Below are 18,434 nucleotides of genomic sequence, written 5' to 3' on the forward strand. Positions count from 1 at the left end.
CAAGAATTGTCCATTTTGGTTCCATGTTGACTTTAATGTTAGTTAATAAAAGTACATCTGTTTACTGTTTATGTTTATGTTAGCTCAGGTCCATTAAATAATATTAACAGCTACAACTTTTGATTTGAATGCTGAAATTAACATTAAGATTAATATACTGTATGTTTTAAAAGTTTTTTTTTCATTATTAGTTCATGTTAACAAATGCAACCTTACTGTAAAGTGTTAAAAACGTTTTGAATTTTTGAAACCGCTGATGTTATTGGTTTTCAGTTGCACTGACAGCTTCCTTGAAGTGTCCTTTATGAGGTAGAAGAACTTCCTTTGTCCTCGTCTCACTGTCATGACTCAGAAGAAAGATTGGAAACTTAAACTTCTTCTGAATCTGCGCCAGAACTTCATAGCTAGAGCGTGTTCTCCACTTCACTTCACTTAGAAATGAGTGTAGGCCGGGGTCAAAGCGAACCCGATCTTGCTGCACAACACAGTGATTTAATTAAAAGGCTCCTCGGTTTTTCAGGGTCAAAAAATATGTGTTGGCTGTCAGCGGTTCAGAGGGGAAATGGGTGGGAAATGTGTGAGAGGGATTGTTTTGGGGGCACCTACAGCATTGCTTCATAAAACATAAAAAACAGAACCACACACAGTTCTGAGAAGCTGCCAGGACGTTCCGGAGGCCCAGGAAGGCATTAGTGACACTGAGACTGCAGCGTGGGAGTCTGGGTAACAGAGAGGGTGCTGACTAAACCAAGTCTTGTGGCGTGCAGAGGGAAAGGGATGGGGTCGAGCAGGATTGGATTGTAATGGAGGGCTTTGTTATTAGTCTGAGGGTTCAGAGATGGAGTCAAAGGTGGATGGCTGAGGGACGGGGCTGTTAGAGGCGATATAAAGGTGAGCGGGCAGTAATGTCGTGAGTCATATAGGTGATATTGTGACTCTGGTGTAACCAAGCATGTTCCCATGCTCCGGAGGAGAAGGGTCATTGAAAAGAGATGCAGAGACCCAGAACATTCTTATACGTCAACATGTAAATATGATATTTATGTTTTTCAGCCGAAATGTGCAATATTTTTGTACTCAAGGGTTGATCTTTCTAAACTGAGGAAGCTTAATTGGGTAATGAGCTTAATTGGGTAATAATAAAGTTTTTAAGGTTGGCGGTGGCTCAATAGGCGGTGACTCAATGGCTCACTGTGGCTTCACAGCAAGAAGGTCCCTGGTTCGAGCCCTTTCTGTGGCCCTGTTTACACCTGGTATTAAGATGTGTTTTGGTCGATCGGATCACAAGCGGATGATGCTAAATACAGGTGTAAACGGTGTCTAAAACAAGCTTGTCCACTTTCGACCACTACCAGAGGTAGTCGAAAGCACATTAGACCGGTTTGGTCGAATGTGCTCGAGAAGCCACAAAAGATCTCCTACTCTCCGCCTACTGACAAAAGACACAGATTAAAATACCAGATGTAAACAGGTATGCGTCTCCCTCGTTTACTTGTGATCCGATCGACCAAATGAGCGGCACTAACACTAGGAAAATACACTATATTGCCAAAAATGTTGGGGCGCCTGCTTTTACATGCACATGAACTTTAATGACATCCGATTCTTAATCTGTAGGTTTTAATATGGAGTTGGCCCACCCTTTGCAGCTATAACAGCTTCAACTCTTCTGGGAAGGCTTTCCACAAGGTTTAGGAGTGTTTATGGGAATTCTAAAAGCGCATTTGTAAGCTCAGGCACTGATGTTGGACGAGAAGGCCTGGCTCACAGTCGCCGCTCTAATTCATCCCAAAGGTGTTCTATCGGGTTGAGGTCAGGACTCTGTGCAGGCCAGTCAAGTTCCTTCACACCAAACTCACTCATCCATGTCTTTATGGACCTTGCTTTGTGCACTGGCGCGCAGTCATGTTAGAACAGGAAGGGGCCATCCCCAAACTGTTCCCACAAAGTTGGGGGCATGAAATTGTCCAAATAATTTCTTGGTATGATGAAGCATTAAGAGTTTCTTTCACTTGAACTAAGCCCAAGCTGGAACCAAGCCCAACCCCTGTTAAACAACCCCCACACCATAACCCCCCCTCCACCAAACTTTACACTTGATACAATGCAATCAGGCAAGTACCGTTCTCCTGGCAACCGCCAAACCCAGACTCAGACCCATTGGTCACTCCAGAGAACACGTCTCCACTGCTGTAGAGTCCAGTGGCGGCGTGCTTTACACCACTGCATCCAACGCTTTGCATTGCACTTGGTGATGTAAGGCTTGGATGCAGCTGCTCGGCCATGGAAACCCATTCCATGAAGCTCTCTACGCACTGTTCTTGAGCTAATCTGAAGGCCACACGAAGTTTGGAGGTCTGTAGCTATTGACTCTGCAGAAAGTTGGCGACTTCTGCGCACTGTACACCTCAGCATGCGCTGACCCCGCTCTGTGATTCTACGTGGCCTACCATTTCGTGGCTGAGTTGCTTTTGTTCCCAATTGCTTCTACTTTGTTATAATACCACTAACAGTTGACCGTAGAATATTTAGCAGTGAGGAAATTTCACGAATGGACTTTTTGCACAGGTGTCAACCTATCACGGTACCACGCTTGAATTCACTGAGCTCCTGAGAGCGACCCATTCTTTCACAAATGTTTGTAGAAGCGTCTGCATGCCTAGGTGCTTGATTTTATTCACCTGTGGCCATGGAAGTGATTTGAACACATGAATTCAATGATTTGGAGGGGTGTCCCAATACTTTTGGCAAAATCGTGTATGTATACGTTTATGTTTTTAAGGTGAAATGTTTGGTTTCTATGCCACTAGTGCCACCAAATAGAATGGCAAGAATGTTACTTTTTTCAAACAGATTTCCTGAACCCTCCTCACCACCGTCTGCCATTGGTCGCCTCGCCTAATAGGTATCATCACCCCAAACTTACGACATTGGTTGAAGAACAAGAGGTGGTACATTGTCCTTTTTAACACCAGCTGCCAGAAAAAAAAATCTGTGCTTTTTTTACTTTGTTTGTTCCAGAAATATAAGAAATTTGATTTGCAATGAGCCCATTTATTTTATATAATGGTGTTTGCCTAATAAAATAAATAACTACATACTATATTGTTTTTTATGCCATTTTGAAAGTCCAATGTTGCTATGTCAGACTGAGCTGTACCGGATAACACAGCCTATTTAATTTGGTCTTAATTGGAATAATTTAATTTTTAAAACATGTTTGAGTTCATAATAATGAAATCTCTGATGTTTAATTGTGCTAACATTGTTGAGATCTCTATAAAAGTAATATTTTTTAAAATAATAAAATAATATATATATATATATATATATATATATATATATATATATATATATATATATATATATATATATATATATATATATATATATATATATATATATATATATATATATATATATATATATATATAATATATTTAATACTACAGTAAATACATGTAACGTGTAACAACGACACTGTAAAATAAAGTGTTACCAAAACAAATCGAATTTAATTTCCATTTCCATTAATCTCGCTGCTATCAAACAATTGAAATATTTATAAAATCGGTAGCGCTTTTCGTCAAGGTTCAATCCATTCATATTAATGCAATAGCTAACTTGAAGTAACAATAGAGAATAAGTTAACAGAATTTTATAAATTAACATCAGCTAATCAGATAATGTATCTTCAATATATTTACAAATTAATATTAAGAATGTTGTTCATTATTAATGCATGAGGTATCATGAAATAACTAATGTCAATAAGTTAATTCATATTAATACAAATTATTGTAACGTTACCACAAAATATTTAGAAATTCACATTCAACACATGCCTCCATGAAAGTAAAAAAGGCTCAGTGATTGATTAGACGTTGATAAATTGATCATTTTATATTCATTTTTGCATAAACTCTAGCATCAGCACCACAAACAACCTTCACGTTGACGTGACTGCTGATCAGAGAGAGTTATTTGAGATTGATGTCACATGACAAAAGCACTTTTAATGCATGGAGATGCAAGCTGCAGATTACGGTGCCAGGGCTTTGTTAACGTGCTGTCATTGTCTGCCGAGTAGATTAATGATAAAGGCTATTGTCTTTCCTGGGTGCGGTACTTCTTTACAGCTCCCAAACAAGTTGCCGTTTGCCGAGGAGATAGAAATCACAATTTAATATTCCTCCAAAGTGGTCCCGGCAGAGATGCAGCTCTTTGTTCTTGGTAATGATCCAGTGTGGAGATGAATAGAAAGGCTGAGCTAACACTAATGGGAGTGTTAACAGGTCGCTGCGGCACATGGCCCCTCCTCTGGCTGTTGCTACAGCAACAGGAAGTGTCGCTCTCTAATACTGAGGATGGTTTTCTCTAGCGTGGCGGTCAGGCTAGACCACTGATGGAGGATATACTTCAACAGAAACATGCTTGTTTTGTGTTGTGGGCACGTTTGCCAAGACGATGTAGTTGTTCAGAGATTTATTAATTTTTTTCTTGGTGAAATACGCATTTGACCGAATGTATCGATTACGTTTCTCTGGCAAGTTTCATTGAGGTTTCAGTGAATACATTAGTGGCGTTTTGCCAGAGCTCTGTTTATTGTTGCAGCTCATCTGAGATCGCTTTCTTCTCATTTGGTATGCATCAACAGGCCCATCTATCATATTATTTAATACAGTCAAATGATGTTGCTTAAGGGTAAATGTGATTTAGTTTTTTTTAATTAAAATCACTTCTATTTGTGTGATAGACCCAACGAATAAAGTGTGAGTCTGGTGTAATTGAGTGTAACGTGAAATAAAAATAACATTGAATTTATTTCCTACTTCCTTTGAATGAATGGTAATTTCAGAAAGAAGACCTATGGCAAAGGAGAAAAACACTGTAGTTTCAATCTTTATCTCACATTAAATACAATTTTAACACTGTTTGTGCTTGTTAGACAAGATATATCAAATTTTGCCCATTTCACATGCGCGGCTAGCTAATTCAGTTTCATTTTCTTCAGCAGCGCAGCATAGCTATTCATATCTTGCTCGTGTGGAAGATAGAATTCGCTCTTGTGACCTTTTACAATCAGTGCCCATTGCTTTGGAACATTGGGAGAAAACACAAAGATATTAGACAGGAGATGGGCTCCGTCCTGCTGGTATCCCACAGTCCTCTCAAAGCGCAGAGCTCCAGCAAACTGATGCTCCAGCATTGTATAATTGAATATGCTTTTGCTTTATTTAAAATTGTAAGCTTGAGGCTGTTTTGTGTCATGAATTTTCTTTTGGGAGGCCCCAAAGCGATGCACAAAAGACGCCTCACAACGAAAAAGTTTAGCTAAATAACACATTGCAACTAGCTAGCTTGTATGTTGGCAAACTATTGTGAAGTGAAAGAAATCTTTCAAGACTGTGTTATAAGCGCAGCGCTGCTTTGTGTACAACCACATATTGGTTGAACATTCTGTAGAAGTTGCATTTTTTTATTGGAGTTTTCAAATGGTTATATGCTTAGGCCTATAGCACTCACTTTATGTCTGCAAACATCATTTTTATTGCACTTACATACTCAAGAATTACATTATTAATTGAAGGGGGCATGTTTATTATTGTATATCCTATCGTTCGTTGAACATTCGTTCAGGTCTGAAGTGTTGTATAAATAGTTTCACATCCATCAAATTCCTTCATGTGCCTTTAAGTGTTTGTCCTTGTAAAACTTAAACCCTCATTCTTTTACTATAATGTTTAAAGGGTCTGATATTTCTAGACATTTTTACAACTAACAAAATCACCAGGGTCTTTAAAACGAACCTGAGGAGCTTAGAGCATCCATCTCTGCTATAGGATGACCTTGACAGTGGCGGACATGAAACCCGTGACAGTAAAAATCTGCAGTACGTGATGAAGGCTGTCATGAGGAATCCCATAGAGGGATACTCCACAATACAAGTGTGTCCAGACAATGACTGAGCTTCTCTGTAATAATAAAAAAAAGACCTTGAGAGTTTTGAAGAACTGTTAGCACTCATCTTCATCATTGCTTTTACTGCCAAGGATTTGACTTTGGAAGAGAAAGTCAGTCAAGGCCATGAAGATTCATCTAAACAGCTTCACTGAGCTCATTGAGTTATGAGTTGGAACACAAATTAAACAAAATCCAGTTCCATGTGTGCTTGAAATGAACATGAAGTCATTTTTTGTTGAATATTCTGAAAAAAACGTTGTTATTGAAGTAAAATGTGTCGCAAATGGTGGTGTCCCAGGAAACACTCATGTGTTCTTATCTTCCCCTGGACTGTCTTGCTAGAAGAGGGCTTTGTGACTTTATGTCCTGGTTTTAGAGCGGCAGACAATCAGCCTCTCTCTGATTTGCCCGTCTCAGCATAGAGGATCACCCGTAAGCCTGGCCCACTGCCCTCGGCTCAGTGCGGATCAATGGGAAATGTGGAATAAAGGCTTTTCTTTATTGCGCTGCATGCCGACAGGGAAAATCACCCTCACCATCCTGGAATATGCTGATGTTAGCATGTTTCCTGCCAGGATCACCGCTATTAATCTGATGTGCTCAAACACAATATATAAAATGTTCTAAAATACATGTTGATTGTTTTTTTTTCTGAGACTGAGAATATAACAGGGGATCAAATCTGTTTTGTGTTTTTTTTTTTGTTTTTACATCAGTCGTCTGCTGTATTCCAACAAGGGAAGCATTGTTATTTTGCTGATTTAAAGTACATTTCTTTACTACACTGTAAAACATTTTATGTGCTACTTACTTAACAATAACAATATTACACAGTCCTTCCAGAAAAATTTCTTTTTTTTGTGATTTTTGTGTTGCAGGCAAAAATCCTTGATTATGCTGCACTTTTCTTAAAAAATGCGATGGAAAATGCGGGATATTTATGCAATTTTATGCAATACGGAACTTGCAAAAACTGCGGTTTGATGAAAAAGAGAAAAAAAGCACTACATCACAGAAAGTGCTGGGAATATTTAAGTTCTCATCTTGTTTTATTGAAGAACTTAATAAACACATGGCCCAAATTTACAAAACATTGAGTCAAATTGAGTTACAAAAATGTAGTCAAGTTCTGTAGCTTTACAAAAGGAATATGCTACAACTTCTGAAAAAATTAATAAATAACTTCCTGCACGAAAACAGACGTTTGAGTGCTTACAATGCACAAAGTGCAATCTCTTAAAGGATTTCAAGTTCACCCAAAAAATTCTGTCATTAATGACTTCCCCTCATGTCGTTGGACACCCGTCAGACCTCCGTTCATCTTCGGAACACAAATGAAGATATTTTAGTTGAAATCCGATGGCTCAGAAAGGCCTCCATTGGCACAATACACTTTACACTCTCAAGACCCATAAAAGGTACTAAAGACGTTGTTACAAAGTCCATCTCACTACAGTGGTTCTACAATAACTTTATGAAGCAACGAGAATAGTTTTTGTGCGCAAAAAAACCCTAAATAACGGCTTGTATAGTGATGACCGATTTCAAAAAACAGCATCATGAAGCGTTATGAATCAGCGATTCGATTCATGATTCGGATTGCGTGTCAAACTGTTGAAATACGTGACTTTGGTGATCCAAACCGCTGAATCGACTCACTGATTCATAACGCTTCGAAGCTTCATGATGCTGTTTTTTGAAATCGGTCAACACACCGGGAATGCTTTGCGCAGTCTTTTGCTGTTATTTTTGTTGGCAAATGGGAATTTGCGTGCTTCATGATGGTTTCACCGATATCTATGGTTTCACCATGGGGTTTGCAGCTTTTCGATGACGTTCATGTCGGGTAATTACTAATTACGCCACTTCAAAAGGTTCCCATGGCAATAGGGGGAAATGGCGGCTCTTGTGTGAAGTAAACAAACATTTTTCAACTTTCTGCTAATAATATATATGACTTTTTTGCAACAAAATTGCGGGGATTATGAAATCATGCTAGCCCGCATATTTTGCACGCGGAAATAGGCAATTTACGTGGCGAAAGTGCGGCGTATTTGAAAAAATGTGGCCCCCGCATAAATGCGGACTTTGGCTGATTATGCATTAAATCATGCGATCGCATAATCGCGTTTTTCTGGAGGGACTGATTACACATCATATTTTTGAGTAGTTTTTAAGGCTTGTTTTTAACGGAATCTACCTGAATAAATAATGTAAAATCTCCTTAATTATTTTGTCTATGAAACAATTAATTTTATATTTTAGTGAATTGTGCTTATTTATTTTAAGTTGACTTGAAAAAAGGGTATAAATTAGAGTGAATGAAAATTACCTTATATTTGACTTTGAGTTACGTTATACAATTAATAGACTGTTTGCTTCTAGCACAGCACAAGCATAAACAAACTTGTTACTGCACTGGCATTAGCAAAATTATTGCTCATTGAACAAAGATTTATAATATTAGTATGCATGCAGTTATCTTCAACATAACAGAAACTCTTTCAAATGTCAAACATAACTGAACATTAAAGGGGTGGTAAAACACATTCTTTTGAAGGCTTGGCTGTGTTTGTGGGGTGCACTGTAACATGTGTTCATGCTTCGTTTTAAAAAAAATTGCCTTATTTTTCATATATTTGACCTTTATTCTACACTGCTCTGTCCCTCCTTGTAAAACGGTCTGATGCTTTCCGGGTTGTATGAAGCCAGTCCCTCAAAAATACGCAGTGGGCTGAGATTGGTTAGCTGGCCCAGTGTGTTGTGATTCGCTAACCGCAGTGCACGTCGGAAACGTCACGCCCCTTACCGGAGGCTGTTCAGTATTAGAAACAACGGCGTCAATAAAACCATATGAGCTCGAATCAGACCCAGAACATTTGAGTGAAGATGATCGAGCAGAACCTGCTCAGTCCTCGAGAGTAAAGACTGCGGATCTATAGTGATCGCTACTGAATGGCACTTTAACTTTTGTATTTTTAGAACGATTATAGCCAAATATCTGTCGCAAGAACTAACGTTAACCCAAAACAAACACTAAGCACTGGCTTTAACTAGTAAGTTAGCCAAATCACACACAGAACCATGTTTAGCAAGTCTGTAGATAAACAATACATAAAAGCTCTAATCAAAGAATCATTTACACTAATGCCAGGTTCGCTGTTGAGATTTTAACGTTAATGTTTGTAACGTTAGGTGTTCGTCGGATAACGTTAAGTATGAATGAGCATTTAACAGACTGGTTTGCAGAACAGCGTTGTCATCTGTTTACTTCCTTGCTACAACGTACAATTAACCTATTACAGGAAAACACATCGATGAAAAATAAATCAGACTTACAGGTTGTGGCCCGTAAACAGCTTCTGTTTGTAAATCCAGCTTTCAGGACAAGCCGTTGTGCATATCCTGTATTGAACTCGCGAAGTTTGTGGAAGTTTGTGTTGTCCTCCGTGAAATGTGCAGCGCGCGCGTCGTGCATCCACGCACCGGCAGTGTTTTTTTCACGCAGCTGACGATGTGCAAATCTGGCATTGAAATCGCGAAGACGGTGGATGTTTTCCTCTGTTAGATGTGCTGCAGGAGCCCTGCGCGCGCCTGTTCCCCGCTGACTCAAACACACGTGCATATAACATGCTGTATGTTAAACGCTCTGCAACGCACCCCCGTCCCAAGGAAGGCTGAACAGAGCAAGTACCCCAGACCTGCAATCTGGATGAAAATAACAGCGTTTCCTTGGCATCGCGGCAACAACACTCCAGCCTACTAACCACAACAGATGTAAATATTGAGCCTGTTGATGTCACCAACCCTGGAGGAATGTGTGTAGTCGCCTAGCGGCCGTTTGCTGTAGTCCTTAGAAACTAATTTCTTTAAAAGCAAATATCTCCCTTTGCTTTAAACTTTGAACGTTGTAACTTTGCAGATGTTGTTTATGCTCAAGCAGCAACATTACACGCTAGCTAAAGTTAGAATAGTGAAATTGTTGTTTACCACCCCTTTAAACATTAACAGATGTTTCCCTTCACTCAAAAACACATAAAATAACACTTCATTTCAATAATAACGCTCCATTTCCAGCCATATGCAAAGCATGCTGGGAACTAACTATGTTGTCTCTAAATAAAACTGCACAATTGAGCTAATTCTCTTAAAATAAATAGGTAGCCTTTTCCCCTTAATTTTATCAGCTTAATCGGTTCCTCAATTCAAGCCTCAAAATTGTTTACATTTCCTTAAAAAAAAAATGGAAAATGTATCTTTTGGTTTTATTAGTGAAATGTTCTCAATATTTTCTATACAATACTGTTTACCTGGTGTGACCAGAAGGGTAACACTTTAAAATAACGTTCAGTTTTAAGTCCCTTATAAGTTATTAGTTAATGATGAACTAATAATTTACAAAACATGACTATACATTCATAAATTATTAATAAGTGGTATGCTAGCAATTCATAAATGTGTTGTTAATTCAGTTATAAGTCGCTTATAAGTTATTAGTCAATGATGAACTAATAATTTACAAAACATGACTTTATAAATAAAACTTATTCATAAGTGGAATGCTAAAAATATACAAATGTGCTGTAAGTTAAAAAAATATGTAAATCATGAAATAAATCAAACAGATCAATAGTAGATGGTTGATGAGTTATTACTTATAAATCATTGTAGTATTTATGTCAAACTTGTTTTAGTATCATCTCAATAAACAATGGTTCATCTTGAACAAATTATGAACAGACCATTTGTAAACGACCAGTATAAAAGTTATTGATGTAAGATGGTCTGTGTTCAAAAACACAAACATGCAGGATGCTAAAACAGTATTTTTAAGAAGAATAATTTATTTGTTTTCATGTGGATAAACATTTATAAGTGGCTTAGTCAGGGGCTTCCAGTGGTTTTAATCTGTGATAATGTGAACTAGTTCCACCTTCCACAGCGGTTAAAGATGTGTCAGAGAAGACAGCGGTCTATACCCTCACCCTCACACTGCAAAGTCCAACGCCTGTTATAGATGATGTGTACACACATGAATAAATCATTAACAAAGCTTTCTGCATCCCCTAATCTAAAGTGTAAACCATTCATCACTTGTAATTGTGTTACATGTAATTTGTAGATCTTTCTTACCTTTTTTACATTGTGTGTATGTGTATACAATTCATTTACAAAATGTTCTGCATCCCCTTATCTAAAGCGTAATCTATTCATCACTTATCCAGATCAGATGGTGGACCTGCGCCCAGACATGACCAACGCATGACCCTGAAGTGTCTGCAGAGACCGTGTCAATTAGACTCCCCCTGAAATTGCCTCGTCGACACGGCATCCTCAATAAACCCGTCTCCAGCGTGATGACTCAGATTGTTTGAATATTACAATTTCATAATTGTTAAATCGATATGTCATCCTCAATAAACCCGTCTCCGGCTTGTTGCCTCCGATCCTTCGAATATTCCGATCTACTATGACCTCTGACCTGTAAAGTTGCCAGAATAATAATCATACGCTGTTTGTTAATTGGCCAGAGGAGAACTGGCACCCCGACTGAGCCTGGTTTCTCCCAAGGTTTATTTTTCTCCATTAGGTCACCTGATGGGGTTTTGGTTTCCTTGCCACTGTTGCCTCTGACTTGGCGTGCTCAGTTGGGGACACAAAATTATTCTTAATTTTTTCAACTAAATATCCAAATAAATCTAATTATTAAACTAAATTACTGATCTAATTACTGATCTAAAGCCCACACTGCCACTGTATGATAATTTAAATGAACTGATGACATCACCATTTTCACCGGAAAGGCTATACAGCTGAATAAAATTCTGTAGCATTATTTTCCTGTTTAACACTAAAGCTGCTTTGAAACAATCTGCATTGTTAAAAGCGCTATATAAATAAAGTTGACTTGACTTATATACGGATATAGGCGGTACAGCATACCACGTATTAATCATTTATGAATGTATTAACTAGACATGTGCCGGTAAACGGTAATACGATATACCGCAATAATGAACATGCACAATATTGTTATCGTGGGCACTTCAAAATACCGTGAATAATTATTTATTACGAATTATTCAGATTTTTAGAATGAATTTTAAGAATACTTTACCCATCAACCGTTTAAAATGAAAAACACGTCAAAGAGGAACGCACTGATGTAAATAGACTGTGCATGAGCCGAGCACATGGCGGAATGAGGAGATGCGCTGAAGTGCACATTCATTCTTCGACAGCAGAGGGCGCTGACGGAACAGCAGAAATGCAGCCGCTTCCCCAGTAATCACATAACCTAATACATAATACTTAAAGACTTAAGGCTATTCATTTTCAAACTTGCATTTTATATTTTAATCTGGACTAAATTACATGCCCTAGATATTGTTTGAATATGTTCTGACTGTTCTTCAATCACACACTTTACAAGGCTCCAGTATTTAACATAGTTCCTTCATTAACAAACTGACAATGAAAAATACTTCTAAAGAATGAATTAATCTTAGTTAAATGTACATTTCAGCATACCTATTGTTCTTTATAATTCTTTTGCACTTTAATCTGTTTTAAATATTTGTTTACTTTATACATTTTTGTGTATTGCTTTATTGTATTTAAATGTTTGGTTCTTTTGTTATAAGAAAGGGATTTAACCTGTTATAGTATGACAACACTTTTTTTGCAACTTATTTCAATATCGTGATAATACCGTATACCGTGATAAAAGCTTCAGCAATTAATCGCAACATGAAAATTTGATACCGGCACATGCCTAGTATTAACTAATAATTTATAAATGACTATTCCTAAAATGTTAGCATATCACTTATTAATCATTTGTGAATGTATAGTCATGTTTTGTAAATTATTAGTTCATCATTAACTAATAACTTATAAGTGACGTATAACTGAACGTTATTAAGTGTTACCGATTAGGGTTCTGTGCTTCATTTTTTCTTGCATGTGAAATTCTAGATTTTCACAACAACAACAAAAACCTGCAAAACAGTACTGATTTATAACACCAGCAGTCAGCAGTTAGATTTACTTTTGTTAGTTAATAAATGTAAAAATTAAATTCGAATTTTATGTTTTAAATGTATAATTTTGTTATTTAAGGCAGTGTTGTTTTAATAATATTTATAGTATTTATTATAGTATTCATTTATATTTTTAATGAGCTTTCATTTTTTATTCTTTCAATTTTAGTCATTTTGTTAGTTTCTTCTATTTAGCTTTCATTTATTTTTATGTCAGGTTTAGCTTTTGTAATTGCATTATAGTAAATATTTTTTTCAATTGAAGTTTTTAATTTAATATTTAAATGTTATGTTGTTTCAGCTCTATTACAATTCACTTTTTTTTTTAAGCATAGACTGTAAATCTTTGTAATAAAACATTCTAGTGTAGTCGATCTTCCAGGACTGAAATTGCGTTACAATTATGGTATCTTTAAAAAAGTCCCAAATCATGCGTGTATATCTCTGGTGGAAGGTCCTGAAACTCTCTTTCTTGAGTCTGAACCTACATCTGGTCAGTAGCCAAGCTCTTTAAACACTAAACCACAAAATGGCCACTTGAAAGCTCACATCGTTGCTATTTGTTTTTCCAATGCTACAAATAATCTTCTGTTTCCTCCCGCAGATTGTACTTCTCCGACCCTCATCCGTCCAGAGTGGTGGAGCTGCTGCGGGTGGGGAAGCTGCAGCACTACCTGGGCCGACTGAAGGAGGCTCAGGGGAGCTTCACACAGGTCTGTTATCACATGATCTTTGGCCCTATAACCTACTACAGAGAGATCGGGACTGTTATGAGGCACTCGAGGGGGATCGGCTGCATTCTGCCCTGCACTCCAGATTGACGATCGTCTGATTGTCTGATTGTTGTCTAAACGGTGGTATGGATGTCTCCGCACTGACTTTACCGTCTGTCTGCTGATGTCCGATTAGATTTTGTGTTATAATACTCCGTCGGAGTCAGGCAGACTATGTGCAAATGGCAAAACAAGGACAAATGTTGCAAAAATGCTTTTTTATCTTGAAACTTATAGAGAATGTTGGCCAAAGGATAACAACCTGTGGTTTTATGAAATGGCTGAGAGAATTAATTCTCTTGTATTTATCATGGAAGAGTGTTGTTATGCCACATTTCTTCCACTACTATTTCCCAGCCAAACCCCACAGTAACTTAATGGCTGCTCTGGACTCTCACCGCTCCCGTTTCAATCCTTTAAATGCATTTTCTTCCTTCACATGACAATCGTTTAACTCAACCATCTCTCTTTCTCTCGCCCCCCTCCATCCTCAGGCCTATGACATCATGAAGGTCACCCACGGGACAGAGCATGCCCTGACTAATGAGGTGAGGAGAAAACTGAGCGAGTGCCAGGCCGAGCTGGGTAGAGTCTAGGCTGATGTGTGGCACCGCACAACCTCTGCGTCATCATATGGAGACAGACGCCGTCCCAACCCCTCTGCCTCTCCATTGACACGTTGGCTGTCAATCAACATGCCGCTATATTAGCTCTTAAATGGGATGTTTCAGGATGGTTGTGTCTGCCACCTGCTTTCGTGCCCCTGTGTATCAAACCAGCTGGTTTAGAATTCAACTGAAAAAAAAAATGTGTCTGCTGCTTGTGCACAGCTTGAAAGAGGGGGAAAAGCAACATTACTGCCAGGCTTTTTTATTCCATTTCCATATTTTTATATTTAGAATTTTTTTTTCAATAAGAGTGGTTCCACCGGCTGTCCCCCAGAACAGCTATTCACTTTTAACCCTCAATCCAAAGTAGTCTGCTACTCTCCATATTTCCAAAAGAAAGTCCTACTTCAAAATGAATGGTTGCAACAGGACAAATACTGCTAAATCTAAATGATAAACTTAAAGTGTCAGTTTTCAAATGTGCAGTATTCTATTGCCAAGTCTGTACAATTTGGGTCCAAATTTTTAGCTTCACAAACAGATATGTTTATCACATTAGTATTAAAATGCATCTGATTGAGTGTTCAGTGGATCGTCAAATTAATATGTTTCAAGTTGGTCTGGTCAATTTGAATAAAATTTGAATAAACATTTTCAAAAAAAAATTATTTTAGTATTTAATTTATATTATTATATTATTTTTTATTCTAAATTAGCTTTCATTTTCATATTTTGAATTTTTTTTATTTTAGTTTTAATATATTGGTTATGTGCTTTTGTCATTGTATCTGCTTTTTTTCACGTTTCTATTTATTTTGTTTTATTTTTTTGTAATTTCAGTACTTTTACTTGCCCAGGCAACATTTCTGATTTTCAAATAAATTAAAAAAATTATTAATTAATTAATAATAAATAAAGGATTTTATGTAATATTGAGGACCCTATCATACACACAGTTTCAGCCCGACGCAGTTATCATTTTCATGTCCAGTGTTGTTTAAATAGCAAATGCACTCCCGCTCATCTGTTCACCCATGGGTGTGCTGGTCTGAAAACGAGGTGTGTTCAGGCGCATTTTTGGGGCGATGCTATTTTGAGGCAACTGAAACGACTGCGCCATTGACCAACAAAAACCTGGTCAAAAGTCAATAGCGCAATCCTTTTTTTTTGTTGGTTATTTAAAGGTGCAGTGTGTAAATTTTAGCTGCATCTAGTGGTGAGGTTGTGAATTGCAATCGCCCACCGCTCACCCCTCTCTTTTGAAGCACATAGAGAAGATACGTGGCCGACACAGGACAAAGATGTCGTCGTCTGAGACAGCAGAGAGTAGCCAGTGCTCTGTAGAGCAGTTTGTCCCTTTAGGGCTACCGTAGAAACATGCTGGCACAAAACGGGGACCAGAGGTGTATAAAAGATTGAAATGGCTCATTCTAAGGTAATAAAAACATAATGGTTGATTATTTAAGATCTTTATTCACCACTGAGAACATAGTTATGTATATGTTATTGCATTTCTGTCAATAGATCCTCATAAATATTACACACTGCACCTTTAAAGGACTGCACCTTTAAGTTATGTGCGCCTTTAGGCGTGTACACTCTGCTTGTTACACACACAGGAATGCATAGCAGCACACAAACATGCCAAATGTTAAAAATTAAAGGATTACAATCGAAATGATTAGTGTTTACATAAAGATAAAAATGCCTACATGTCATAATGGATAGTTATTGCATGTATCAGAAAGAATGACCTTTTTGCAGTAATGATGAATGAAATTGGCTAATTATTTGACCAGTCGTGGCGATACACACATATTTAAACTGACTTGTCAGGTCGAGGGTGTCTATATTCCGCCATGTAAATAGCGAATCCGCCATGGTGCAAGCGCAAGTGGCTTTTAAAGGGAATGGAAAATGAGACTCTGATTGGTTTATTGCATGTTACTCCCAAAACACACCCATGACTCATTAAAGCCCTGTTTCCACCGAAATTACTCGGAACAATTTGTACCAGGACTTTTTTTACAGGAACTTTTTTTCCCCCAGACCTGCTGCTGTGTGCGTTTCCACTGCGGTCTAAAGTACCGTGAAGATTAGGCAAATTAGTCCGGTGATGTAGGACTGCGTGCGGTGCGACTGCTCCTCCCAGTCAGCCACGGACAGTAATAATTTTTGCGTGACACTGTCTGCAACAATAACAAGTATGGAGGAGATTCAAGCTTTTGCTGGTTATGTATTGGTTTACTAAAGAGGTCATTAACAAAACTGTGGAAAAGAGACAAGCACTCATACTAAAGCGTATTCTGAAAGCTCGTAAAGCTAGATTTAAAATAAGACAACGTATGTTATCAGCGACTACGGACATTGACCGTGAGATTGCTGAGACGAACGCTCGCCATCGGACAGAAGAGCAAGACTGATATTTGCTGAACGCAGAACAAACCTTTTAAAAATGCCGGTTGAAATAAAATGCTGCGTGAGCTCAACCAATCAGCATGTTCAGTGTTCAAACTGAACAACTGAATTCAAATTTTTGAATTTCTTTCAAAAATATATGTGCTCATTAATGTATATTTACTTCTTTCAAGTAATAAAGTATTCTCGTAAGTTTATAATATGCCATTGAAAATACATACGGGTGAGGGGTTCGAATGCGGGTCGCATGTTGCCCCTCCATCTTGAAAGTACATTAGCCAAAGAGGGACATACCCGTAAATTCAAGCTTCGCCTTTCGCGTTTTAACACTCGATGGCACCATGTCGAATGTGGACGATGTCGAACTGGAAGCCATATTAATCTTGGACTAAATCGGCCACCGTAGGAGTTAAAACGAAATCGGATTTGAGAGGAAGAGCAACTAAAATTCACTGGATGGTCATATACCTTTTAACCGCTAGATGGGAGAAAATATCACACAGTGTAGCTTTAATGTTTTATTTTATTTCAGCTTCTTTTCAGATCCGATATTATTTTACAATCATCTAGAGTGAAAGTAAAAGTCTCATGAATTCCGATATGACTGTTCAGACTGAGGTCGTATTGCAAAACCATCCTACATTTGATCTTACAATCATTTCTCAAATATGCATTAGTGTGATTCAGAGAACGAACGTATACGCACAAAAATCAACAGTATTTCAGCAGGATGTTAGGTCTAATGGAAACAAAAACGGAAAGTCAAGGAAATGTTTTAATTGATTATTGTGTTGTTTGGAACAAACCCAGGAATATCCATTATAACATTTACCCAAACTCCTATGAGGTAGTAGCTTTGATAGATGACTTTAGTGTACTTTTGATTTGATTATCACATAATCAGCTGTTGTGAATATAACAGCAATAACTGTTGTGCTTCAAGAACCGCTCCAAACAACACACACCTCAGATTTGTGCTGAGGTTTCTCATCATTAACTTCAATCAGACAGAGTTACTCTGACAAAACAGCCTCATTCGCTCAGATTTCATATTTCAGCAGCTGCTTCGTGTTTTTAAGCTCTTCTTCTACCATCTGGAATGTGTTGTTATAACAGTTCAATCCTTGATTTGTAATGTGGGTCATTCCTACTATTCAGTAAATGCCCATGTCCCCATCATATGATTTCATATATTTTTAAGTTTTTAAAAATAAAAATCATATTCGTCTTCACAATCATCACAGTTAAGTGATCATTTGAATAATTTCAGTACTTTGGTTTGAACAGATGTTTCTATTTATATGCTAACATGAAAAACTGGCATTCTATTAAGAAATATTCCAGGTGTTTCACTAATCAAAAGTATTCAAAGGAAATATTTCCGTGCGTTTCGAAAGTATGCGGAGCCGTCTGCTCTCTAATCGCCGTTCTTTGACGTCATACACCGATTGGTCTGCGCAGCGCCGCTTCAAGTCGAACACACCTATGTAAGGACATCATCCTCCAGGAAGTGATGTCATGTTGATGGTGAAACAACATCACAAATATCAGTACGTGATGTGTAAATAATCAAATGATTAATTTGGATCGGACACCCCTGGTCTAGTGGATTTGTAACCGTCTGGGTC

The 18,434-nt window shown here is 37.8% G+C and overlaps 1 protein-coding gene across 1 annotated transcript in view; it reads left to right on the forward strand.

Annotated features, from left to right (window-relative positions):
- Nucleotides 1-15,045, forward strand: part of smyd3 (SET and MYND domain containing 3) — a 292,840-nt gene extending 277,795 nt beyond the window's left edge. The window contains exons 11-12 of the mRNA XM_079832285.1: nucleotides 13,612-13,720; nucleotides 14,275-15,045. Coding sequence (XP_079688411.1) covers nucleotides 13,612-13,720; nucleotides 14,275-14,376 — 211 coding nt within the window. The 3' untranslated portion in view covers nucleotides 14,377-15,045. The remainder of the gene's footprint in view (nucleotides 1-13,611; nucleotides 13,721-14,274) is intronic.
- Nucleotides 15,046-18,434: the final 3,389 nt, after the last annotated feature.

Source organism: Gobio gobio (genome assembly GCF_949357685.1).
Source record: "Gobio gobio genome assembly, chromosome: 13".
Lineage (NCBI taxonomy): Eukaryota > Metazoa > Chordata > Actinopteri > Cypriniformes > Gobionidae > Gobio > Gobio gobio.